Raw genomic sequence first — 27,809 nt, forward strand, 5'->3', positions numbered from 1 at the left:
TCCAACAGCACAACGACCATAAGCACACAGCCAAGACAACGCAGGAGTGGCTTCGGGACAAGTCTCTGAATGTCTTTGAGTGGCCCAGACAGAGCCCGGCCTGACACCCTAGGCCCACTTCAATTTGCTTACCGCTCCAATACATCCACAGATGATGCAATCGCAATGCACGCTGACCTATCCCATCTGGACATGAGGAATACCTATGTAAGAATGCTGTTCATTGACTATAGCTCAGCATTCAACACCATAGTACCCTCCAAGCTCATCATTAATCTTAAGGCCCTGGGTCTGAACACCGCCCTGTGCAACTGGGTCCTGGACTTCCTGATGGGCCACCACCAGGTGGTGAAGGTAGGAAAAAAACACCTCCACTTCGCTGATACTCAACACTGGGGCCCCACAAGGATGCGTGCTCAGCCCCCTCCTGTACTCCCTCCAACTCAATCATTAAGTTTGCAGACAACACAACAGTAGAAGGCCTGATTACCAACAATGATGAGACAGCCTACAGGGAGGAGGTTAGGGCCCTGGGAGTGTGGTGCCAGGAAAATAACCTCTCACCCAACATCAACAAAACAAAAGAGTAGATTGTGGACTTCAGGAAAGGGCAGAGGGAGCAGCCCGGTGTCCACATCGATCGGATGGCAGTGGAGAAGGTGGAAAGCTTCAAGTTCCTCAGAGTACATATCACTGACAAACTGAAATGGTCCACCCACACAGATAGTGTGGTGAAGAAGGTACAACAGCATCTCTTCAACCTCAGGAGGCTAAAGAAATTTGGCTTGGCACCTAAAACCCTCACAAACTTCTACAGATGCACAATTGAGAGCATCTTGTCGGGCTGTATCACCGTCTGGTACGGGAACTGCACCGCCCGCAACCGCAGGGCTCTCCAGAGGTCATTGGCAAACTTCCATGATCATTGGCAAACTTCAGACGGGCCTGGCCATGCGCTGGCTTGAGCAGGGGGACCTTGCGTGCGCTGCAGGATTTTAATCCATGAGTTCAAACAGGTGCAGTTAATACAGGTAATGAGTGGAGAACAGGAGGGCTTCTTTAAGAAAAAGTAACAGGTCTGTGAGAGACGGAATTCTTACTGGTTGGTAGGTGATCAAATACTTATGTCATGAAATAAAATGCAAATTAATGACTTAAGAATCATACAATGTCATTTTCTGGATTTTTGTTTTAGATTCCGTCTCTCACAGTTGAAGTGTACCTATGATACAAATTACAGACCTCTACATGCTTTGTAAGTAGGAAAACCTGCAAAATCGTCAGTGTATCAAATACTTGTTCTCCCCACTGTATATGGCAAGCACGTATCAGTTTCGTTTTCCTTTCTGCTAAATGAAAAGCTTTGATTTCACAGGATGTGGGTAGTGTTTCTGAGTGTTATTATCTCAATACTGTTGCCTTCCTTCTCTGCCATTGACTGTAAAATGAGGTAAGAATTTTACAAAAATTATAACATATTTGAATGACATGCACATACATAATCTCTCTCTCTAATGTACTTAATATAACACAATAATAAACAATGTTGTTGTGTTATGAGTGAGAAAGAGAGAGTGGAGTTATGGTGGACTGAACACTTTGCTGCAGAACGTCTCAAGATAAAAGCAGAATATTCCATTTTTGTAAATTTGACTAAATATTAGCACTTCAATCCACCTACTCGTGTGCAATAACCTTCCATCTGGATAACACAAAACAAATTATAAGGCTAGAGAAATGAATCGACCAATATTACCAATATAATCAACACTCAAACATGTTGGAAAGTAAGCATGGTGAAACAATCCCCAAAAGAAAACACAAATCCTTGATAACTATTGTAAAATATCCTGTGTCCATAAAATGTACATAGGTTCAGATCTTTTGTGAAACAGCACAGTTAAAAATATATGGCAAATAAAAATCTAACTGGATGGTCTTCTGAGATAGATCAGAGGGGTTGAGGGTAGATGAAGGAAAAACAAACAAAAGATAACTATTGTAAAATATATTGTGTCCGTAAAGTGTATAAAGTACGTATAAGCTGGAAGTAGAAACCTATGTGTTGTCGTCCATTAGTTTACTCCAATTAGGGGAGAGTGGTAAGGTTAGGGGAAAATAATAAAGAAATATATATTTTTTTTAAAGATATACAGTACCAGTCAAAAGTTTGGACACACCTACTCATTCCAGGGTTTTTCTATTTACTACATCAAACTATAAAATAACACATATGGAATCATGTAGTAACCAAACAGTGTAAAACAATATATATTATATTTGAGATTCTTCAAAGTAGCCACCCTTTGCCTTGATGAGAGCTTTGCACACTCTTGACATTCTCTCAACGAGCATCATGAGGTAGTCACCTGGAATTAATTTCAATTAACAGGTGTGCCTTGTTAATATCTGGAATTTATTTCTTTCTTAATGCGTTTGAGCCAATCAGTTGTGTTGTAACAAGGTAGGGGTGGTATACAGAAGATAGCCCCATTTGGTAAAATACCAAGTCCATATTATGGCAAGAACTGCAAAAATAAGCAAAGAGAAACGACAGTCCATCATTACCTTAAGACATGAAGGTCAGTCAATACGGACAATTTCAATAACTTCAATAACAATAGTTTCTTCAAGTGCAGTCGAAAAACCATCAAGCGCTATGATGAAACTGTCTCTCATGACGACCTCCACAGGAATGGAAGACCCAGAGTTACCTCTTCTGCAGAGGATATATTCATTAGATTTACCAGCCACAGAAAAAGCAGCCCAAATAAATTCAAGCAACAGACATATCTCAACATTAACTGCCAACAAGTGCTCAGCATATGTGGGAACTCCTTCAAGACTGTTGGAAAAGCATTCCAGATGAAGCTGGTTGAGAGAATGCCAAGAGTGTGCAGTGCTGTCATCAAAGCAAAGGGTGGCTATTTGAAGAACCACAAATATAAAATGTATTTTGATTTGTTTAACACTTTTTTGGTTAATACATAATCCCATACATGTTATTTCATAGTTGTGATGTCTTCACTATTATTCTACAATGTAGAAAAAAGTAAAATAAAGAAAAACTCTTGAATGAGTAGGTGTGTCCAAACCTTTGACTGGTACTGTCCATGCTGTTGTGATGATGATGAGGATGATGATGGCTGATAACAACGACAACAATGATGGGCTAATAATAATATTATAATAACAAATACTAATGGGTATTTTTCTTTTTTCTCATAGCGCTTCTGTCACAACAGATATGGAAGTGAAGCTGAAAGCACTTGAGTGTCACTTTACATGGGGAATAGAAAAGGATGACATCAAGGACCGGGACAGCCTCCCTGAAAAACTTCTGGATCGCATCATGAAGTTCAGCACTCTGAACCATGCCATATATTTCAACTTACTAGCCTTTCTGAGCCACCTGGAGGAAAACAATGTTAGTGCTCTTGAGTATCTCCACAAGGCTGAGAGTGCATTGAAGAATAGACAGGATGATACAGAGTTACTGGTAACCTATGCTAACTTTGCATGGGTTCACTATCACTCAGGGAACATGAATGATGTGGATGCCTACATTGGAAAGCTGGAAAACATCAATAAGGGTGTTACGACTGCTATTCAAGGCAGCTTACCTTCAATACATGGTGAGAAGGCTTGGAGTTTTCTAAGGCTTGGGGGGCTATTTTATTTGGGGGCAAAGGAGAGCTTTCAGAAAGCTCTTAAGGAAGAACCAGACAATGCATCCTTCAACGTGGGCTATGCCATGGTCCTGTACAGGTTGGAGGGATTAGCCATGGATGGAACAGAGAGATTGGCGCATACTGAAGGTGCTACTCAGCTAAGGAAAGCCTTATCCTTAGAGCCCGATAACACTGAAATCATGGTCCTACTAGCTGTGCAGCTTCAAAACCAAAGTCGACATGAGTCCATGAAACTCATCAAAGAGGCCCTCAGACTGTCTCCTGACGTGCCTCACGTCACATATTACTTGGCCCAGTATTGCAGGCATGCGGACATCAATGAGACCCTGGAGGTTTTGGAGGAAGCTGTCGAACTGTCTGTAAACTCCCCCTTCATGCATTACCAAATCGGCCTGTGTCACAAACAGCAGTTCCACCAGATGTCTGAGCAGAAGAGGGAAGGGAGATGGGTCAACGCACGCCAGATAAGAGAGAAGATGGAGCTCTGCATCCATCACTTCTCCAGAGCTGTGGAACTGAAGCCATCCAACGTCCAATTCAGGTTGAACCTGGCTGAGGCTTACGGAGACAACTACCAGCTGGAGGAGGCGATGAAGATCTTCACCATCCTGCTGAAAGATGAGTCCCTTAGTGACTCAGACAAGCAGCAATGCCACTCCTGTTTCGGACGGTTTCTGTACTACAAGAAGAAAGACGTGTATGGTGCTGTGACCCAGTTCAAAAAGGCCTACCAGATTCCGATTGAGAGTTGGCACAGGAATAAGGCTAGGAAGATACTGATGCAGATAGCAGAGTGGTGTCAGACTAAAAAGAAGACAGTTGGTGATGCCTCTGAGATTTTGGAATTCCTCGCAATTGAAGACAAAAAAGGCAGGAATGCTGAAGAGCCAAGGAGAGTCGAGGTGCACTCTTCAGACACAGATGACCTTACAGATGCCCTAGGCAAAGGAATGAAACTGATATGATATAGGGGAGACCGGTGATGGTTGTCACAGTGCTAATTACTCCCAATTGAAATGGCGCTGTGTAATAATTGGAAGGTTAAAATGTATGAATTTGAAAGAACTCATCCACCTGGTCAATTTATGTCAACATGACAAAACATTGTGGTGAGATGAATTTGTGTTTTTCATAGGTAAAAGTTTTTTTTAAAAGTATGACATTTTCTTTGTAAATGTTTGAATTATCAGAGTATCCATGAACAAGGATGTTTGTTGAAAAAAGGAAAGGGAGAGATATTTAAATTCCTAGGTCAAGTCATGTGGTAACTAACATCTTAATTAGCATTGGGGGGTGGTGTAGTTGGGGATGGTTGTCACATGGAATACGGGGTTGGTTGTCACTTTCAACATTGCCACCCCCGGTATACAATAAATTGCAAGCTATTTTGTTCTTGTGATATAAAGAGCTCCCTTCGTTGCTTTTCTCTCAAACACACATGTTTTCTGTCACACACCCACACACGCATGTGCAAGCACACACACACACAAATTCACTGAAAATGTCACGTGTTATCCTCACGGCATAAAATGCTGAATTTTGTTAGAAATATTGTTTGATCAAGTAAAGGAATAAGCTACTAGCAAATATTGTGACAACCAACCCCATACTGTGTGACATCCAAACCCGCAATGGGACTGGTTGTCACAAGTGGACAGAGTGTGTTTGATGGCTTTTAACTTCATGTTGGGATAAGATAAGAGGATAAAAACAGGTCCCCATTTCAACCCATGACCTTGGTCTTTCTCCTAACATCGAAAAGAGTCTTGTAAGATATACTGGTGCTGAGAAATACACATATTGTTACACAACACATGGCTTATTGGAGTACTGCTACATGCATTTTAAATGGTTTTAATCATAAAGTGTAACAGTAACTTCAAGTTGCGTGCATTTTTCTTATGTTCGATTTTTTTTGTGTAAAATTCCAACATGTATTTTTTTTAATTAGAATGTATTACTTTAGGAAAACATGTTTTTATGTCTTTGGATGTGTCACCTTTCAGGTAGTTGATTAGATATCTTCACCGACCGTTCAACTGTTGTTGCTCTTGTAACTGGCATTAACATTGTGAAAGAGATAATAAAACATACTGCCATAAACTTGATGATCTTTGAGCTTGTTAACGTGCTTCTTTCTACTTTGCTCCAAAAACCAACCAACCTTGTCAAATAAGACAATAATATTTTGATGTTGTTCACATTTAAAGATACATTCCTTAACTAAATAAAACATATTTCATTACAGATATTAACAAGTGTAGTGATTGGATAGGCTATGTAGGCCTAATGCAATTTCCCTGCGAATTCTTCAAGGCCACGAATAAAAGAAAGCTTGCTTCAGATTAAAAAGTCAAAGTGAGAGATCATGAATCAGTCTCTTAACGTCGTAATATCCTAAGTAGAATGCTGCTGATTTTTCTGCTCTATTTTGACTGAGCATTTGCCACGGATGGAGCCTAAACTTTAAGCACACTGTATGTTTTTACATCTCAATAGCTTTGCCCCTCTACACCAAAACATACTGGGTTGTTTGGTTGACCCAACTGCTGGTTTGCAGGCGATGGGTCACTTAGTTGGGTTGTTCTCTTTAAAAACTGTTGGGTTATTGATGCTGGGTGCTGGGTTGTCGCTGATGGGTTACTGAGATCAGAACACTGGAGGTGTAGTTTATTAGGGGTGTGGCTTTCAGGTAGTTATTTTTAGCCACCAGTGAGAGTAAATGTCATTCCTATTCATCTGTTCTGTTGTATAGTTATCAAATGTTAAGGTCGAACATTGATCATGTTGTAGTTTCAATGACGCTTACAGAAGAGTACGAGTTCCCGAAAAGTTCCTTAACCTGGCAGTGTGTCAGGGGGTCCTCTCCTAGAATTTGTTGAGCATCTAAAGGTAATTTAAAGATTTTTACACAATCCAATATGCTGTCTCCGTTTAGAACAAAAAGTAAGCAAAAATACCCACAGTCATCAAGCTAGGTAAGAGATCATTATTCAAAATGCTTACGTGATTAATAAGACTGAACTAGACCAAAGGTAATTCAATAATAAATATTGTGTTGCACCTTTGACCAAGAGCCTAACAACTGAACAACTCTTGAAAAAAATACAAAGACTTTTGATTGTCTTTATTAAAACTCTCTATATAAAATTTTTCCCAGACCGACCAGCCAGCCCTAGCCGCCTGCACGCCCAACCCCCACCAGTTTAGTCAATAACTCAACTCCCTCGCAACACAATTTCCTTCCCAGTTCACAACATTCATTTTTTAAATTGGAAACAAAAAAAATAATTAAAAGAAACATATACACCGCAAATATAAAGTACATTAACACACAGAAACAGCAAATCCGCCATAAAATGTATCTCACTGTCACGTTCTGACCTTAGTTTATTTTTATGTCTTCGTGTTAGGTGGGCAGGGCGTGAGTTGGGGTGGGTAGTCTATGTTCTTTTTCTATGTTATATTTCTATGTCTTGGCCGGGTATGGTTCTCAATCAGGGACAGCTGTCTATCGTTGTCTCTGATTGAGAACCATACTTAGGTACTCTTTTCCCCCACCTGTTTTGTGGGAAGTTAACTTTGTCTTTGTTCAGGGCACATAGTCCAAAGCGTCACGGTTTGGTTTTTGTTCTTTGTTTTGTCGGCGTAATTTTTGAATAAAGAGAAAATGTACGCTTACCATGCTTAACCTTGGTCCAGTCCTTCAGCCAGCCGTGACAGAACGTCCCATCACCAACGGACCAAGCAGCATAGTAAGGTGGACTCCTGGACATGGGAGGATGTTCTGGACGGCAAGGGAGTCTACACATGGGAGGAGATCAGGTGGAGAACAGGTGGAGGCAGCTAGGAGAGCAGAGGCAGCCGGAGAAAGGAACCAGCGGTATGTGGGAACACGGCTGGCAAGGAAGCCCGAGAGGCAGCCACCTCATGAAGCTGGTTGAGAGAATGCCAAGAGTGTGCAAAGCTGTCATCAAGGCACAGGGTGGCTATTCGAAGAACCACAAATAAAACATTTATTTTGATTTGTTTAACACTTTTTTGGTTAATACATAATCCCATACGTGTTATTTCATAGTTGTGATGTCTTCACTATTATTCTACAATGTAGAAAATAGTAAAAAGAAAGAAAAACCACTGAATGAGTAGGTGTTCTAAAACGTTTTACCGGTTGTGTAAGTATTCAGACCCATTGCTATGAGACCCGAAATTGAGCTCAGGTGCATCCTGTTTCCACTGATCATCCTTGAGATGTTTCTACAACTTGATTGGGGTCAACCTGTGGTAAATTCAGTTGATTGGACATGGTCCCAAAGTTGACAGTGCATGTCAGAGCAAAAAACAAGCCATGAGGTTGAAGGAATTGTCTGTAGACCCCCGAGACAGGATTGTGTCAAGTTACAGATCTGGGGAAGGGTACCAAAAAAATGTCTGCAGCACTGAAGGTCCCCAACAACACAGTGGCCTCCATCATTCTTAGACGGAAGAAGTTTGGATCCACCAAGAGTCTTCCCTGAGCTGGCTGTCCAGCCAAACAGGGAAGAGCAGCCTTTCAGAGTTCCTCTGTAAAGATGGGAGAACCTTCCAGAAGGGCTACCATCTCTGAAGCACGCGACCAATCAGGCTTTTATGGTAGAGTTGCCAGACGGAAGCCACTCCTCAGTAAAAGGCACATGACAGCCCGCTTTTAGTTTGCCAAAAGGAACCTAAAGGAATCCCAGACCATAAGAAACAAGATGTTCTGGTCTGATGAAACCAAGATTGAACTCTTTTGCCTGAATGCCAAGCGTCACGTCTGGAGGAAACCTGACATCATCCCTACGGTGAAGCATGGTGATGGCAGTATCATAATGCTGTGTGGATGTTTTTCAGCTGCAGGGACTGGGAGACTAGTCAGGATCGAGGGAAAGATGAACGGAGCAATGTACAGAGAGATCCTTGATGAAAACCTACTCCAGAGCGCTCAGGATCTCAGACAGGGGCAAAGTTTCCCCATCCAACAGCACAACGACCATAAGCACACAGCCAAGACAACGCAGGAGTGGCTTCGGGACAAGTCTCTGAATGTCTTTGAGTGGCCCAGACAGAGCCCGGCCTGACACCCTAGGCCCACTTCAATTTGCTTACCGCTCCAATACATCCACAGATGATGCAATCGCAATGCACGCTGACCTATCCCATCTGGACATGAGGAATACCTATGTAAGAATGCTGTTCATTGACTATAGCTCAGCATTCAACACCATAGTACCCTCCAAGCTCATCATTAATCTTAAGGCCCTGGGTCTGAACACCGCCCTGTGCAACTGGGTCCTGGACTTCCTGATGGGCCACCACCAGGTGGTGAAGGTAGGAAAAAAACACCTCCACTTCGCTGATACTCAACACTGGGGCCCCACAAGGATGCGTGCTCAGCCCCCTCCTGTACTCCCTCCAACTCAATCATTAAGTTTGCAGACAACACAACAGTAGAAGGCCTGATTACCAACAATGATGAGACAGCCTACAGGGAGGAGGTTAGGGCCCTGGGAGTGTGGTGCCAGGAAAATAACCTCTCACCCAACATCAACAAAACAAAAGAGTAGATTGTGGACTTCAGGAAAGGGCAGAGGGAGCAGCCCGGTGTCCACATCGATCGGATGGCAGTGGAGAAGGTGGAAAGCTTCAAGTTCCTCAGAGTACATATCACTGACAAACTGAAATGGTCCACCCACACAGATAGTGTGGTGAAGAAGGTACAACAGCATCTCTTCAACCTCAGGAGGCTAAAGAAATTTGGCTTGGCACCTAAAACCCTCACAAACTTCTACAGATGCACAATTGAGAGCATCTTGTCGGGCTGTATCACCGTCTGGTACGGGAACTGCACCGCCCGCAACCGCAGGGCTCTCCAGAGGTCATTGGCAAACTTCCATGATCATTGGCAAACTTCAGACGGGCCTGGCCATGCGCTGGCTTGAGCAGGGGGACCTTGCGTGCGCTGCAGGATTTTAATCCATGAGTTCAAACAGGTGCAGTTAATACAGGTAATGAGTGGAGAACAGGAGGGCTTCTTTAAGAAAAAGTAACAGGTCTGTGAGAGACGGAATTCTTACTGGTTGGTAGGTGATCAAATACTTATGTCATGAAATAAAATGCAAATTAATGACTTAAGAATCATACAATGTCATTTTCTGGATTTTTGTTTTAGATTCCGTCTCTCACAGTTGAAGTGTACCTATGAAACAAATTACAGACCTCTACATGCTTTGTAAGTAGGAAAACCTGCAAAATCGTCAGTGTATCAAATACTTGTTCTCCCCACTGTATATGGCAAGCACGTATCAGTTTCGTTTTCCTTTCTGCTAAATGAAAAGCTTTGATTTCACAGGATGTGGGTAGTGTTTCTGAGTGTTATTATCTCAATACTGTTGCCTTCCTTCTCTGCCATTGACTGTAAAATGAGGTAAGAATTTTACAAAAATTATAACATATTTGAATGACATGCACATACATAATCTCTCTCTCTAATGTACTTAATATAACACAATAATAAACAATGTTGTTGTGTTATGAGTGAGAAAGAGAGAGTGGAGTTATGGTGGACTGAACACTTTGCTGCAGAACGTCTCAAGATAAAAGCAGAATATTCCATTTTTGTAAATTTGACTAAATATTAGCACTTCAATCCACCTACTCGTGTGCAATAACCTTCCATCTGGATAACACAAAACAAATTATAAGGCTAGAGAAATGTATCGACCAATATTACCAATATAATCAACACTCAAACATGTTGGAAAGTAAGCATGGTGAAACAATCCCCAAAAGAAAACACAAATCCTTGATAACTATTGTAAAATATCCTGTGTCCATAAAATGTACATAGGTTCAGATCTTTTGTGAAACAGCACAGTTAAAAATATATGGCAAATAAAAATCTAACTGGATGGTCTTCTGAGATAGATCAGAGGGGTTGAGGGTAGATGAAGGAAAAACAAACAAAAGATAACTATTGTAAAATATATTGTGTCCGTAAAGTGTATAAAGTACGTATAAGCTGGAAGTAGAAACCTATGTGTTGTCGTCCATTAGTTTACTCCAATTAGGGGAGAGTGGTAAGGTTAGGGGAAAATAATAAAGAAATATATATTTTTTTTAAAGATATACAGTACCAGTCAAAAGTTTGGACACACCTACTCATTCCAGGGTTTTTCTATTTACTACATCAAACTATAAAATAACACATATGGAATCATGTAGTAACCAAACAGTGTAAAACAATATATATTATATTTGAGATTCTTCAAAGTAGCCACCCTTTGCCTTGATGAGAGCTTTGCACACTCTTGACATTCTCTCAACGAGCATCATGAGGTAGTCACCTGGAATTAATTTCAATTAACAGGTGTGCCTTGTTAATATCTGGAATTTATTTCTTTCTTAATGCGTTTGAGCCAATCAGTTGTGTTGTAACAAGGTAGGGGTGGTATACAGAAGATAGCCCCATTTGGTAAAATACCAAGTCCATATTATGGCAAGAACTGCAAAAATAAGCAAAGAGAAACGACAGTCCATCATTACCTTAAGACATGAAGGTCAGTCAATACGGACAATTTCAATAACTTCAATAACAATAGTTTCTTCAAGTGCAGTCGAAAAACCATCAAGCGCTATGATGAAACTGTCTCTCATGACGACCTCCACAGGAATGGAAGACCCAGAGTTACCTCTTCTGCAGAGGATATATTCATTAGATTTACCAGCCACAGAAAAAGCAGCCCAAATAAATTCAAGCAACAGACATATCTCAACATTAACTGCCAACAAGTGCTCAGCATATGTGGGAACTCCTTCAAGACTGTTGGAAAAGCATTCCAGATGAAGCTGGTTGAGAGAATGCCAAGAGTGTGCAGTGCTGTCATCAAAGCAAAGGGTGGCTATTTGAAGAACCACAAATATAAAATGTATTTTGATTTGTTTAACACTTTTTTGGTTAATACATAATCCCATACATGTTATTTCATAGTTGTGATGTCTTCACTATTATTCTACAATGTAGAAAAAAGTAAAATAAAGAAAAACTCTTGAATGAGTATGTGTGTCCAAACCTTTGACTGGTACTGTCCATGCTGTTGTGATGATGATGAGGATGATGATGGCTGATAACAACGACAACAATGATGGGCTAATAATAATATTATAATAACAAATACTAATGGGTATTTTTCTTTTTTCTCATAGCGCTTCTGTCACAACAGATATGGAAGTGAAGCTGAAAGCACTTGAGTGTCACTTTACATGGGGAATAGAAAAGGATGACATCAAGGACCGGGACAGCCTCCCTGAAAAACTTCTGGATCGCATCATGAAGTTCAGCACTCTGAACCATGCCATATATTTCAACTTACTAGCCTTTCTGAGCCACCTGGAGGAAAACAATGTTAGTGCTCTTGAGTATCTCCACAAGGCTGAGAGTGCATTGAAGAATAGACAGGATGATACAGAGTTACTGGTAACCTATGCTAACTTTGCATGGGTTCACTAACACTCAGGGAACATGAATGATGTGGATGCCTACATTGGAAAGCTGGAAAACATCAATAAGGGTGTTACGACTGCTATTCAAGGCAGCTTACCTTCAATACATGGTGAGAAGGCTTGGAGTTTTCTAAGGCTTGGGGGGCTATTTTATTTGGGGGCAAAGGAGAGCTTTCAGAAAGCTCTTAAGGAAGAACCAGACAATGCATCCTTCAACGTGGGCTATGCCATGGTCCTGTACAGGTTGGAGGGATTAGCCATGGATGGAACAGAGAGATTGGCGCATACTGAAGGTGCTACTCAGCTAAGGAAAGCCTTATCCTTAGAGCCCGATAACACTGAAATCATGGTCCTACTAGCTGTGCAGCTTCAAAACCAAAGTCGACATGAGTCCATGAAACTCATCAAAGAGGCCCTCAGACTGTCTCCTGACGTGCCTCACGTCACATATTACTTGGCCCAGTATTGCAGGCATGCGGACATCAATGAGACCCTGGAGGTTTTGGAGGAAGCTGTCAAACTGTCTGTAAACTCCCCCTTCATGCATTACCAAATCGGCCTGTGTCACAAACAGCAGTTCCACCAGATGTCTGAGCAGAAGAGGGAAGGGAGATGGGTCAACGCACGCCAGATAAGAGAGAAGATGGAGCTCTGCATCCATCACTTCTCCAGAGCTGTGGAACTGAAGCCATCCAACGTCCAATTCAGGTTGAACCTGGCTGAGGCTTACGGAGACAACTACCAGCTGGAGGAGGCGATGAAGATCTTCACCATCCTGCTGAAAGATGAGTCCCTTAGTGACTCAGACAAGCAGCAATGCCACTCCTGTTTCGGACGGTTTCTGTACTACAAGAAGAAAGACGTGTATGGTGCTGTGACCCAGTTCAAAAAGGCCTACCAGATTCCGATTGAGAGTTGGCACAGGAATAAGGCTAGGAAGATACTGATGCAGATAGCAGAGTGGTGTCAGACTAAAAAGAAGACAGTTGGTGATGCCTCTGAGATTTTGGAATTCCTCGCAATTGAAGACAAAAAAGGCAGGAATGCTGAAGAGCCAAGGAGAGTCGAGGTGCACTCTTCAGACACAGATGACCTTACAGATGCCCTAGGCAAAGGAATGAAACTGATATGATATAGGGGAGACCGGTGATGGTTGTCACAGTGCTAATTACTCCCAATTGAAATGGCGCTGTGTAATAATTGGAAGGTTAAAATGTATGAATTTGAAAGAACTCATCCACCTGGTCAATTTATGTCAACATGACAAAACATTGTGGTGAGATGAATTTGTGTTTTTCATAGGTAAAAGTTTTTTTTAAAAGTATGACATTTTCTTTGTAAATGTTTGAATTATCAGAGTATCCATGAACAAGGATGTTTGTTGAAAAAAGGAAAGGGAGAGATATTTAAATTCCTAGGTCAAGTCATGTGGTAACTAACATCTTAATTAGCATTGGGGGGTGGTGTAGTTGGGGATGGTTGTCACATGGAATACGGGGTTGGTTGTCACTTTCAACATTGCCACCCCCGGTATACAATAAATTGCAAGCTATTTTGTTCTTGTGATATAAAGAGCTCCCTTCGTTGCTTTTCTCTCAAACACACATGTTTTCTGTCACACACCCACACACGCATGTGCAAGCACACACACACACAAATTCACTGAAAATGTCACGTGTTATCCTCACGGCATAAAATGCTGAATTTTGTTAGAAATATTGTTTGATCAAGTAAAGGAATAAGCTACTAGCAAATATTGTGACAACCAACCCCATACTGTGTGACATCCAAACCCGCAATGGGACTGGTTGTCACAAGTGGACAGAGTGTGTTTGATGGCTTTTAACTCCATGTTGGGATAAGATAAGAGGATAAAAACAGGTCCCCATTTCAACCCATGACCTTGGTCTTTCTCCTAACATCGAAAAGAGTCTTGTAAGATATACTGGTGCTGAGAAATACACATATTGTTACACAACACATGGCTTATTGGAGTACTGCTACATGCATTTTAAATGGTTTTAATCATAAAGTGTAACAGTAACTTCAAGTTGCGTGCATTTTTCTTATGTTCGATTTTTTTTGTGTAAAATTCCAACATGTATTTTTTTTAATTAGAATGTATTACTTTAGGAAAACATGTTTTTATGTCTTTGGATGTGTCACCTTTCAGGTAGTTGATTAGATATCTTCACCGACCGTTCAACTGTTGTTGCTCTTGTAACTGGCATTAACATTGTGAAAGAGATAATAAAACATACTGCCATAAACTTGATGATCTTTGAGCTTGTTAACGTGCTTCTTTCTACTTTGCTCCAAAAACCAACCAACCTTGTCAAATAAGACAATAATATTTTGATGTTGTTCACATTTAAAGATACATTCCTTAACTAAATAAAACATATTTCATTACAGATATTAACAAGTGTAGTGATTGGATAGGCTATGTAGGCCTAATGCAATTTCCCTGCGAATTCTTCAAGGCCACGAATAAAAGAAAACTTGCTTCAGATTAAAAAGTCAAAGTGAGAGATCATGAATCAGTCTCTTAACGTCGTAATATCCTAAGTAGAATGCTGCTGATTTTTCTGCTCTATTTTGACTGAGCATTTGCCACGGATGGAGCCCAAACTTTAAGCACACTGTATGTTTTTACATCTCAATAGCTTTGCCCCTCTACACCAAAACATACTGGGTTGTTTGGTTGACCCAACTGCTGGTTTGCAGGCGATGGGTCACTTAGTTGGGTTGTTCTCTTTAAAAACTGTTGGGTTATTGATGCTGGGTGCTGGGTTGTCGCTGATGGGTTACTGAGATCAGAACACTGGAGGTGTAGTTTATTAGGGGTGTGGCTTTCAGGTAGTTATTTTTAGCCACCAGTGAGAGTAAATGTTATTCCTATTCATCTGTTCTGTTGTATAGTTATCAAATGTTAAGGTCGAACATTGATCATGTTGTAGTTTCAATGACGCTTACAGAAGAGTACGAGTTCCCTAAAAGTTCCTTAACCTGGCTGTGTGTCAGGGGGTCCTCTCCTAGAATTTGTTGAGCATCTAAAGGTAATTTAAAGATTTTTACACAATCCAATATGCTGCCATTTAGAACAAAAAGTAAGCAAAAATACCCACAGTCATCAAGCTAGGTAAGAGATCATTATTCAAAATGCTTACGTGATTAATAAGACTGAACTAGACCAAAGGTAATTCAATAATAAATATTGTGTTGCAAATTTGACCAAGAGCCTAACAACTGAACAACTCTTGAAAAAAATACAAAGACTTTTGATTGTCTTTATTAAAACTCTCTATATAAAATTTTTCCCAGACCGACCAGCCAGCCCTAGCCGCCTGCACGCCCAACCCCCACCAGTTTAGTCAATAACTAAACTCCCTCGCAACACAATTTCCTTCCCAGTTCACAACATTCATTATTTAAATTGGAAACAAAAAAAATCATTAAAAGAAACATATACACCGCAAATATAAAGTACATTAACACACAGAAACAGCAAATCCGCCATAAAATGTATCTCACTGTCACGTTCTGACCTTAGTTTATTTTTATGTCTTCGTGTTAGGTGGGCAGGGCGTGAGTTGGGGTGGGTAGTCTATATTATTTTTCTATGTTATATTTCTATGTTTCTAAGCTGGTTGAGAGAATGCCAAGAGTGTGCAAAGCTGTCATCAAGGCACAGGGTGGCTATTCGAAGAACCACAAATAAAACATTTATCTTGATTTGTTTAACACTTTTTTGGTTAATACATAATCCCATACGTGCTATTTCATAGTTGTGATGTCTTCACTATTATTCTACAATGTAGAAAATAGTAAAAAGAAAGAAAAACCACTGAATGAGTAGGTGTTCTAAAACGTTTGTTCGGTTGTGTAAGTATTCAGACCCATTGCTATGAGACCCGAAATTGAGCTCAGGTGCATCCTGTTTCCATTGATCGTCCTTGAGATGTTTCTACAACTTGATTGGAGTCAACCTGTGGTAAATTCAGTTGATTGGACATGGTCCCAAAGTTGACAGTGCATGTCAGAGCAAAAACCAAGCCATGAGGTTGAAGGAATTGTCTGTAGACCCCCGAGACAGGATTGTGTCAAGTTACAGATCGGGGGAAGGGTACCAAAAAAATGTCTGCAGCACTGAAGGTCCCCAACAACACAGTGGCCTCCATCATTCTTAGACGGAAGAAGTTTGGATCCACCAAGAGTCTTCCCTGAGCTGGCTGTCCAGCCAAACAGGGAAGAGCAGCCTTTCAGAGTTCCTCTGTAAAGATGGGAGAACCTTCCAGAAGGGCTACCATCTCTGCAGCACTCGACCAATCAGGCTTTTATGGTAGAGTTGCCAGACGGAAGCCACTCCTCAGTAAAAGGCACATGACAGCCCGCTTTTAGTTTGCCAAAAGGAACCTAAAGGAATCCCAGACCATAAGAAACAAGATGTTCTGGTCTGATGAAACCAAGATTGAACTCTTTTGCCTGAATGCCAAGCGTCACGTCTGGAGAAAACCTGACATCATCCCTACGGTGAAGCATGGTGATGGCAGTATCATAATGCTGTGTGGATGTTTTTCAGCGGCAGGGACTGGGAGACTAGTCAGGATCGAGGGAAAGATGAACGGAGCAAAGTACAGAGAGATCCTTGATGAAAACCTACTCCAGAGCGCTCAGGATCTCAGACAGGGGCAAAGTTTCCCCATCCAACAGCACAACGACCATAAGCACACAGCCAAGACAACGCAGGAGTGGCTTCGGGACAAGACTCTGAATGTCTTTGAGTGGCCCAGACAGAGCCCGGCCTGACACCCTAGGCCCACTTCAATTTGCTTACCGCTCCAATACATCCACAGATGATGCAATCGCAATGCACGCTGACCTATCCCATCTGGACATGAGGAATACCTATGTAAGAATGCTGTTCATTGACTATAATTCACCATTCAACACCATAGTACCCTCCAAGCTCAGCATTAAACTTGAGGCCCTGGGTCTGAACCCCGCCCAGTGCAACTGGGTCCTGGTCTTCCTGATGGGCCGCCCTCCAGGTGGTGAAGGTAGGAAAAAACACCTCCACTTCGCTGATACTAAACACTGGGGCCCCACAAGGATGCGTGCTCAGCCCCCTCCTGTACTCCCTCCAACTCAATCATTAAGTTTGCAGACAACACAACAGTAGTAGGCCTGATTACCAACTATGAAGAGACAGCCTACAGGGAAGAGGTGAGAGCCCTGGGAGTGTGGTGCCAGGAAAATAACCTCTCACAAAACAACAACAAAACAAAATAGTAGATTGTGGACTTCAGGAAACAGCAGAGGGAGCAACCCGTGTCCACATCGATGGGACGGCAGTGGAGAAGGTGGAAAGCTTCAAGTTCCTCAGCGTACATATCACTGACAAACTGAAATGGTCCACCCACACAGAGAGTGTGGTGAAGAAGGCACAACAGCGTCTCTTCAACCTCAGGAGGCTAAAGAAATGTGGCTTGGCACCTAAAACCCTCACACACTTTTACAGATGCACAATTGAGAGCATCTTGTCGGGCTGTATCACCGTCTGGTACAAGAACTGCCCGCAACTGCAGGGCTCTCCAGAGGGTGGTGCGGTCTACCCAATGCATCACCGGGGGTAAAATACCTGCCCTCTAGGACACCTACAGCACCCGATGTCACAGGAAGGCCAAAAAGATCATCAAGGACAACAACCACCTGAGCCACTGCCTGTTCACTCTGCTATCATCCAGAAGGCAAGGTCAGTACATGTGCATTAAAGCAGGGACCGAGAGACTGAAAAATAGCTTCTATCTCAAGACCATCAGACTGTTAAGGATCTGACAGCAGGGGTTAAATCTGTCGAACTAGTTCCGACATTAGAATATAAAATGTTTAATTTATCAAACGAAACTGTACTACATTTTATCTCTGGGACCCTCGGGATGACAAATCAGAGCAAGATTACCAAATGTAAGTGCATTATTTACCTTCAGAGGTGAATGTATCAACAATATCAACAATATCATGGTATTTTTTCACTGTAAAAGCTACTGTAAATTGGACAGTGCAGTTAGATTAACAGGAATTTAAGCTTTCTGCACATTTAAGACCTGCATATGTCCTGGAAATTTGGCTGTTACTTACAATGTCATTCTAGTCATATTAGCAACAACCATCCATCACTATCACAATAGAGGCTGCTTTAGATTTACTTTAGATTTGTGTGTATTGTTGTGAAATTGTTAGATATTACTGCACTGTTAGAACTAGAAACACAAGCATTTCGCTTTACCTGCAATAACATCTGCTAAACACGTGTGACAAATACAATTTGATTTGGTTTGATTTGACTGACTTGAACTCAGTCTAACATCTCTGGAGAGATCTGAAAATAGCTGAGCAGCAAAGCTCCTCATACAACTTGACAGAGCTTCAGAGGATCTGCAGAGAAGAATGGGAGAAATTCCACAAATACAGGTGTGCCAAGTATGTAGCGTCATACCCAAGAAGACTCGAGGCTGTAATCACTGCCAAAGGTGCTTTAACAAAGTACTCAGTAAAGGGTCCAAATACTTATGTAAATGTAATATTTCCAGAGGGGTGGGGGGGTTTATACTTTTGCAAACATTTCTAAAAACCTGTTTTTGCTTTGTCATTATGGGGCATTGTGTGTAGATTGATGAAGGGGAAAAACAATTTAATAAATTTTAGAACAAGGCTGTAATGTAACAAAATAAGGAAAAGGGGAAGGGGTCTGAATACTTTCTGAATGCACTGTTAAACGCCTCCAGTATCAATATTTCCAAGAAAACAAAAACAGGGAGAAAAGAGAATATGTAGACATGCTGAGATGAAAGAACATACTCTTTGCCAGAATTCATTCAGCCTTCATGAGACCATAACATGTGCAAATATGTCCCCTTTTGTGTTTTACACCTCCAGCAGAGGTATTGCATTTCTTAATGCGTGATATTCAGTTTCACTGACATATAGTATGTTCTATGGATGGCCTTAAACTGCAGTAATTTACGTCTGAGATTATATTAACATGACTGAGCATTAAATCAAATATGTATTCATTCATCATCATCATCATCAATAGCTTCTACCAGGTCTTCCTCACATTTTTGTTTTACATGTTAAGTGTTATTCTGGAAAAGCCTCTATCAACCATTGATACAGTTTGGAAATCAACTTGAGGTTTGGCAGACTGCCTTAAAATAGCATCAGGCTTGTCCAGTGTTTGCTGCACAGAGTGAATAAAGTGAAGTATCTGCTGGTCTTCCCTGGCTGCCTGACCCTGCTGAGACCCCAGTCACCATCTGATCCTCCTAAAATGACAAATAATTACCTTGGAGTACATGTATACATTATATTATCCAAGAAAATAATCAATGGTTCAATAATTGAAATGACCATTATTTCCAGATCCCAGACTGTAGCTTTAAGCTTAAACTGCTGTCCTGTAACTACCTATCAATACAAGATGGAACATTGTATAATTCAATGGTATTGTTAATATATTGCAAAATTCACCTGAGCTCCGTAGACTGATCTTCCCTGGCTGTCTGACCCTGCTGTCACCATCTAATCGTGCTAAGACATGAGGAGCATAGTGTTGTGTACTGACTGCACTAGAGGACTGCATTCCTGCAGCGAGCCTGCGGGACCTGCAGGTCCTGACAGAGATCATTGTGGCGCAGTGGGCGGGAGCTGGCATTCAGACAGACAACTTCGGGAGGAAACTAGTTTTGTTGTCCCATCGATTATTTGGAAACGGTCCTCTTTCTGCATTGTATGCATTAGCCTACCTATTGTATTAAAAGCACATATTTTTGCTGCATCAACTTCAGTAGCCTACTACTCCTAGCTAGGCATGAGAGTTCAAGTGCGCCTAGTATGTGTGGTCTCATTGATAGAGTAGGCTGCCTACATGTGCGGAGAATCATGTGGCAGTTAACTTGAATATGAAATTAATTCAAATGTGATTCGACTGTAGTTTATTACAGTGTCTGTAAATAAATATTGATCATGGAAAGTGGAGGGCGCTCAACCATGTGCAATGAAAAAATGTAATCATCCTTGAAAAGGAAAGGGCTCAAAGCGCACATCGGTTAGGCTACTATGGTGAGTGATCGTTGCGCCTTTTCATTTTCTATAAGTATTGATTACTCATTTATTTGTCTCTGCCTGCAAATCGTCCTCCTAAAAGGTAGACTATTACCTATAGGACTATGAAAAACGTAGCAGGTGTCGTTGTCATCATTCTTGCTGCTTCCAGTTCACGAGAACAGGTGCGCGTGTGGTCTCTATTAAATACAGTAGGCTATAGCCTATGCATGTGCGAAGAAGCACGGGGCAGTTATCTTTCCAGGGAAATGTACTGCCTAAATAGGCCTATGATTAGCCTATAGTTTACTACATTGCCTAGAAATAGGCCTAAATATTGGTCACCCATTATTTCTCTGTCCAAAAATCCTCCCTCTGGTAAAGGGTATAGCTCAAGAGAAAGTGCAATCTTTTTCTACAAAATGCATGCTGTGTGTTCACAATACATTTGACATGATATTGATTCCATACTGTTCTTGCAGTAGCGGGCGGGAGTCAGTCTGACAGAAATCCAACAGGGAAGAACTGGAGAGGGATGAAGAAATTGGTCCTGCGCAGACTTTTACAATGCACCATGAGAGTGAAGCCTGTAACATTAGAGCTGTTTATATTCTCTATTTCACATTTATTTAACCAGGTAGGCCAGTTGAGAACAAGTTCCCATTTACAACTGTGACCTGGCCAAGATAAAGCAAAGCAGTGCGACACAAACAACAACACAGAGTTACACATGGAATAAACAAACATACAGTCAATAACACAACAGAAAAGTCTATATACAGTGTGTGCAAATGAGGTAAAATTAGGGAGGTACGGCAATAAATAGGCAGTACTGGCGAAATCATTACAATTTAGCAATTAAACACTGGAGTGTACTGATGTGCAAGTTGAGATACTAGGGTGCAAAGGAGCAAAAAATAAATAAATAACAATATGGGGATGAGGTAGTAGGATGGGCTATTTACAGATGGGCTATGTACAGGTGCAATGATCTGTAAGCTGCTCTGATAGCTGATGCTTAAAGTTAGCGAGGGAGATATGAGTCTCCAGCTTCAGTGATTGTTGCAATTCGTTCCAGTCATTGGCAGCAGAGAACTGGAAGGAAAGGCGGCCAAAGGAGGAATTGGCTTTGGGGGTGACCAGTGAAATATACCTGCTGTAGCGCGTGTTACTGGTGGGTGCTGCTATGGTGACCAGTGAGCTGAGATAAGGCGGGGCTTTACCTAGCAAAGACTTATAGATGACCTGGCGCCAGTGGGTTTGACGAGGAATATGAAGCGAGGGCCAGCCAACGAGAGCATACAGGTCGCAATATATGGGGCTTTGGTTACGAAACTGATGGCACTGTGATAGACTGCATCCAATTACTGTGTCAGTGTGAAAAGTAGAGAATTAGCTAGGGAAACTGACAGATCAATAACCTTACTGACTAATACAACTCACATTGCACTGAAAAAACGTCTCATAATCAATCTTAAATCGTTTGGCTGATGGTTTCATGTTTGATTCAGGCTTAGTGTGATTGAGGCAAAAATAATAGCTAATGTCAGCCAACTTTTGGCCAGCTCTCTCTCTAAAGTACATCAACTGGTAAAAGCTTGCCAAGATCATTTACTTCTGAAACGTGACAAAACAAAGGATACAAGACAGTTTCTGCTCTGCTTCCTTTTACAACAGGGTTATTCACACAACCCAACTGGCTGGGTCAAAATTACTCAGCGTGTGTTCTGTCCAATATATACCCAGCGCTGGGTTACCAAATAAACCAAATTGGGTTGTTTTTAACCCAGCATTTTGTTTGAGTGTAACGTTAGCTTCAAATCGCCATTTCTTGGTTAAAACGAGTCATGAAAAAAAGATGCATGCCGTTGGGATGGTGCGTGCACATCCTAGATACATTTTGATTCAGTTGTTGATGATACTGTTGTCCTTCATTCACAGCTTGTTGGCAGAATGGACATATATGGCAAGCAAGTACCTGTATCAGTTTCGTTTTTGTTTCTGCTAAATATAACTCTTTGATATACCTGGAAGTAGGTAGTGTCTCTGATTTTTATCATCTCGATACTGTAGCCTGCCTTATCTGCCACCGACTGTAAAATGAGGTAAGATTCTTGCAGAAATGATAACGTAATTGAATGACATGCACATACATAATCTCTCTCTCTAATGTACTTAATATAACACAATAATAAACCATGTTGTTGTGTTAGGAGAGCAAGAGAGAGAGAGGTCAATGCGGACTGAACACAGCGCCGCAGAACCACTCAAGATAAAAACGGACTATTTAATATCTGGAAAATGGACTAAATATTAGCACTTCACTCCATCTACTCGTGTGCAGTAACCTTCAATCTGGATAACACAAAACGAATTACAAGACTAGAGAAATGTGTCGACCAATATTACCAATGCAATCAACACCCTAACATGTTGGAAAGTAAGCATGGATAACCAATCCCCAAAAGAAAACGACGGACACAGACGATTTATGCTTTTCACCACCGGGAATGGTAAGTGTGGAATCCGACTTGGCTAAATCGATAAATTATAAACTGGGCATACTTGAACTAAGTAGTAACGAACTCGAGATGAGTGACGAAAAAGCTGAGACCATGGAGAAAGAAACAAACAGTCAATACGATTCAAACGGACGTTAAAGAACTTCAAAAGGAGAACATATTTCTGAGAGAAGCCTTACTTGAAATACAGACTAGGTGTATGAGAGAAAGTCTGCTACTTAATGTTATCCAAGAAAAAGAGGATGAAGATCCTGAAAGTGTGGTGAAATAATTATTTCTTACAGTGCTACTGATCCAAGGCGATACTGTCGACAAAATCAAACTCGAACGTGTACAGTTTCGGGCAGAGATATGAGCGCACAATCACTACCAGATTTTCATTCTTTAAGGATGAAATAATGGTTAAAAGCCTGGGTAAAATACTCGCTGGCACGAAAATAGGCATGAATGATCAGTTCCCGAAAGAAATTGTAGAACGGTGTAATAATTACAAGGAAAATGTTGTCAAATAATTAGTATTTGACGTTCTATCTATAGTATTTATAAATAAATAAGACAGCATGAGAAGAAAGCATCATTATTGAGATAATACATCTTCAAATATCAGGAACTGGAACACAAAAGTACTGAAAAACCTGAAATGAGGTAGGAATCAACATGGTATGGACAAAACACAGCAAACAGAAGACATAGAAGGCACAGTATGTGGGTATGTGCTGGTATATTGGTTGCAAATGCCATAGCCCATGTGTGTCTGCGAGCAGGAGTTGTGACAGAGAGAGCTTTCAATTTTGTGCAGATATGAGATATAGACGTTAAATAAATTATAAATATAGTTTATTTATTGTCCTATCATGATGGAACGGTCCCCAACCCTCGACACCCATCTGAGTGACCCATACAGTAAGGAGAAGTCCTTATCTGTTTTATCGGCTTACTGCAAGTAGCCTATACGCAGCCAAGACATAAAGATAAATATGGTCAGAGACCAACTAGAGCAGCACTGCCCCCTCAAAATTCTGAGCCTGCCTGGCAGGGTTGGTCCTACAAAGCCAAAGCTAGAAATCCAGGGCTTAAAAACAATGGTGTCATTGTACGCTGATGATTCATGTTTTCTTTAAATCCACAATTTGTATCCCTGCACAGCCTCATAGAGGATCTAGATACTTTTTCTAACCTCTCTGGATTACAAATAAATTATGTGTACTATATTACATAAGAGATCACAAAATAATACTACTTTTACATTACTGTGTAGTATAAAATGGTCCTACACTGCTCCAGAGTGGCACAGCGGTCTAAGGCACTGCATCTCAGTGCTAGAGGCGTCACTACAGACCCTGGTTCGATTCCAGGCTGTATAACAACAGACCGTGATTGGGAATCCCATAGGGTGGTGCGCAATTGGCCCAGCATCGCCCGGGTTAGTGTTTGCCCGGGGTAGGCTGTCATTGTAAATAAGAATTTGTTCTTAACTGACTTGCCTAGTTAAATAAAGGAAAAATAAAATGTGGACAAACGTGGTATTCATATCCTGAAAGAAATAAATGATCTCCCTACAGTACATTTTCATATAATGTTAGAAAAAACAGATAAGATCTTGCTACCATGGAAAGGAAAAGACCTGTCTATTTGTGGAAAAATCACCCTGATTAACTCCTTAGTCATATCACAGTTTACCGATTTGCTTATAGCCTTGCCTATCACGTTTTAGGGAAGACCCAGATACAGACAGTGTCGAAGTAACAAAGGTTTATTACTAGAACAGGGGGCAGGCAAAACAACAGGTCAAGGGCAGGCAGAGGTCAGTAATCCAGATCAGAGTCCAAAAAGTACAGAACGGGCAGACAGTCTCAGAGTCAGAGCAGGCAGAATGGTAAAACCGGGAAACAGGAACTAGATCCAGACAGGAGTAAGGGGGAAACCGCTGGTAGGCTTGACGAACAAAGCAAACTGGCAACAGTTTGGGGGGTAAGAGTAGCTGAAGGATGGGGTTCAAAACAAACAAAAGATAACTGTTGTAAAATACATTGTGTCCGAAAAATGTATATAGTATGTATAAGCTGGAAATAGAAGCTTAAGTGTTGTTGGCCATTAGATTACTCCAATTAGGGGAGGGGTGGTAGGTTTTTGAGGGAAATAATGAAGAACCCCCCCCCCCCCCTCCATGCTTTACGGTGGGAACCACACATGCGGAGATCATCTGTTCACCTTTTGCATCTCACAAAGTCACGGCGGTTGGAACCAAAAATCTCACATTTGGACTCATCAGACCAAGGGACAGATTTTCACTAGTCTAATGTCCATTGCTCATGTTTCTTGGCCCAAGCAAGTCTCTTATTATTATTAGTTTATTTTATTAGTGGTTTCTATACAGCAATTAGACCATGAAGGCCTGATTCACGCAGTCTCCTCTGAACAGTTGATGTTGCGATGTGTCTGTTACTTATTTGGGCTGCAATCTGAGGTGCAGTTAACTTTAATAAACATATTCTCTGCAGCAGAGGTAACTCTGGGTCTTCCATTCCTGTGGCGATCCTCATGAGTGCCAGTTTCATCATAGCGCTTGATGGTTTTTCGACTGCACTTGAAGAAACTTTCAAAGTTCTTGAAATGTTTTGTATCGACTGACCTTCATGTCTGAAGGTAATGATGTACTGTCATTTCTCTTTGCTTATTTGAGCTTTTGATTTAAAAAATATATATATTTTAGCTTTAACCAAATAGGGCTATCTTCTGTATACCACCCCTACCTTGTAACAACACAACTGATTGGCTCAAAAGCATTAAGAAGGAAAGAAATTCCACAAGTTAACTTTTTAATTAACACGTGGTAATTGAAATGCATTCCTGGTGACTACCTCATGAAGCTGTTTGAGAGAATGCCAAGCGTGTGCAAAGCTGTCATGAAGGCAAAGGGTGACTACTTTGCAGAATCTCAAATATAAAATATATTTTGATTTGTTTAAAACTTTTTTGGTTACTACATGATTCCATTTGTGTTATTTCATAGTTGTGATGTCTTCACTATTATTCTACAATGTAGAAAAAAGTAAAATAAAGAAAAACCCTTGAATGAGTAGGTGTGTCCAAACCTTTGACTGGTACTGTCCATGCTGTTGTGATGATGATGAGGATGATGATGGCTGATAACAACGACAACAATGATGGGCTAATAATAATATTATAATAACAAATACTAATGGGTATTTTTCTTTTTTCTCATAGCGCTTCTGTCACAACAGATATGGAAGTGAAGCTGAAAGCACTTGAGTGTCACTTTACATGGGGAATAGAAAAGGATGACATCAAGGACCGGGACAGCCTCCCTGAAAAACTTCTGGATCGCATCATGAAGTTCAGCACTCTGAACCATGCCATATATTTCAACTTACTAGCCTTTCTGAGCCACCTGGAGGAAAACAATGTTAGTGCTCTTGAGTATCTCCACAAGGCTGAGAGTGCATTGAAGAATAGACAGGATGATACAGAGTTACTGGTAACCTATGCTAACTTTGAATGGGTTCACTATCACTCAGGGAACATGAATGATGTGGATGCCTACATTGGAAAGCTGGAAAACATCAATAAGGGTGTTACGACTGCTATTCAAGGCAGCTTACCTTCAATACATGGTGAGAAGGCTTGGAGTTTTCTAAGGCTTGGGGGGCTATTTTATTTGGGGGCAAAGGAGAGCTTTCAGAAAGCTCTTAAGAAAGAACCAGACAATGCATCCTTCAACGTGGGCTATGCCATGGTCCTGTACAGGTTGGAAGCGTTAGCCAGGAAAGGAAATGTGAGGTTGGCGCATACTGAAGGTGCTACTCAGCTAAGGAAAGCCTTATCCTTAGAGCCCGATAACACTGAAATCATGGTCCTGCTAGCCCTGCAGCTTCAAAAGCAAAGTAGACATGAGTCCATGAAACTCATCAAAGAGGCCCTCAGACTGTCTCCTGACGTACCTCTTGTCATTCGTTACGTGGTTGAGTTTTTCAGTCACGAGGGCATCAATGAGACCCTGGAGGTTCTGAAGAAAGCTGTGAAACTGTCTCCACACTCCTCCTTCATGCATTACCAAATCGGCCGGTGTCACAAAAGTCAGTTCAACCAGATGTCTGAGCAGAAGAGGAAAGGGAGATGGGTCAACGCACGCCAGATAAGAGAGAAGATGGAGCTCTGCATCCATCACTTCTCCAGAGCTGTGGAACTGAAGCCATCCAACGTCCAATTCAGGTTGAACCTGGCTGAGGCTTACGGAGACAACTACCAGCTGGAGGAGGCGATGAAGATCTTCACCAACCTGCTGAAGGATGAGTCCCTTAGTGACTCAGACAAGCAGCAATGCTACTCCGGTTTCGGCCTGTTTCTGTTCTTCAAGAAGAAAGACGTGTATGGTGCTGTGACCCAGTTCAAAAAGGCCTACCAGATTCCGATTGAGAGTTGGGACAGGAATAAGGCTAGGATGAGGCTGAAGCAGATCGCTAACCAGAAGAGAGTTGGTGAGGCCTCTGAGATTTTGGAATTCCTCGCCACTGAAGACAAAAAAGGCAGGAATGCTGAAGAGCCAAGGAGAGTCGAGGTGCACTCTTCAGACACAGATGACCTTACAGATGCCCTAGGCAAAGGAATGAAACTGAAATGATATAGGGGAGACCGGTGATGGTTGTCACAGTGCTAATTACTCCCAATTGAAATGGCGCTGTGTAATAATTGGAAGGTTATTTTTGTGAATTATTTGAAATAACAATCCATTTCAGAATGACAAAACATTGGGCTGAGCGGAATTATTATTTTTTTCTTATATATATTTCAAACCAATTCCTAGGTCAAGCTAACAAGCATCTTAATTAGCATTGGGAGGATCGTTGGGGATGGTTGTCACATGGAATTTGGGGTTGGTTGTCACTTTCAACATTGCAACTGCCAGTATACAATAAATGTCACGCCCTGACCTTAGAGCTTTTTATGT

General features: G+C 41.4%; 2 protein-coding genes and 1 pseudogene across 2 annotated transcripts; all 3 read left to right on the plus strand.

The window, feature by feature from the left end:
• The first annotated feature begins 1,406 nt into the window (after window positions 1-1,406).
• LOC139367453 (interferon-induced protein with tetratricopeptide repeats 5-like) lies at window positions 1,407-4,875 on the plus strand. The gene is made up of 2 exons (XM_071105666.1): window positions 1,407-1,450; window positions 3,229-4,875. Exons 1-2 carry the CDS (start codon window positions 1,446-1,448, stop codon window positions 4,655-4,657), a joined length of 1,434 nt encoding a protein of 477 aa, XP_070961767.1. The 5' UTR covers window positions 1,407-1,445; the 3' UTR covers window positions 4,658-4,875.
• A 5,218-nt stretch (window positions 4,876-10,093) lies between these two features.
• LOC139367454 (interferon-induced protein with tetratricopeptide repeats 5-like) lies at window positions 10,094-13,562 on the plus strand (annotated as a pseudogene).
• An 8,804-nt stretch (window positions 13,563-22,366) lies between these two features.
• On the plus strand, window positions 22,367-27,609 carry LOC139367455 (interferon-induced protein with tetratricopeptide repeats 5-like). Its single transcript, XM_071105667.1, has 2 exons — window positions 22,367-22,423; window positions 26,069-27,609. Exons 1-2 carry the CDS (start codon window positions 22,419-22,421, stop codon window positions 27,480-27,482), a joined length of 1,419 nt encoding a protein of 472 aa, XP_070961768.1. The 5' UTR covers window positions 22,367-22,418; the 3' UTR covers window positions 27,483-27,609.
• Window positions 27,610-27,809: the final 200 nt, after the last annotated feature.

This window comes from Oncorhynchus clarkii, chromosome 16, assembly GCF_045791955.1.
Source record: "Oncorhynchus clarkii lewisi isolate Uvic-CL-2024 chromosome 16, UVic_Ocla_1.0, whole genome shotgun sequence".
NCBI lineage: Eukaryota > Metazoa > Chordata > Actinopteri > Salmoniformes > Salmonidae > Oncorhynchus > Oncorhynchus clarkii.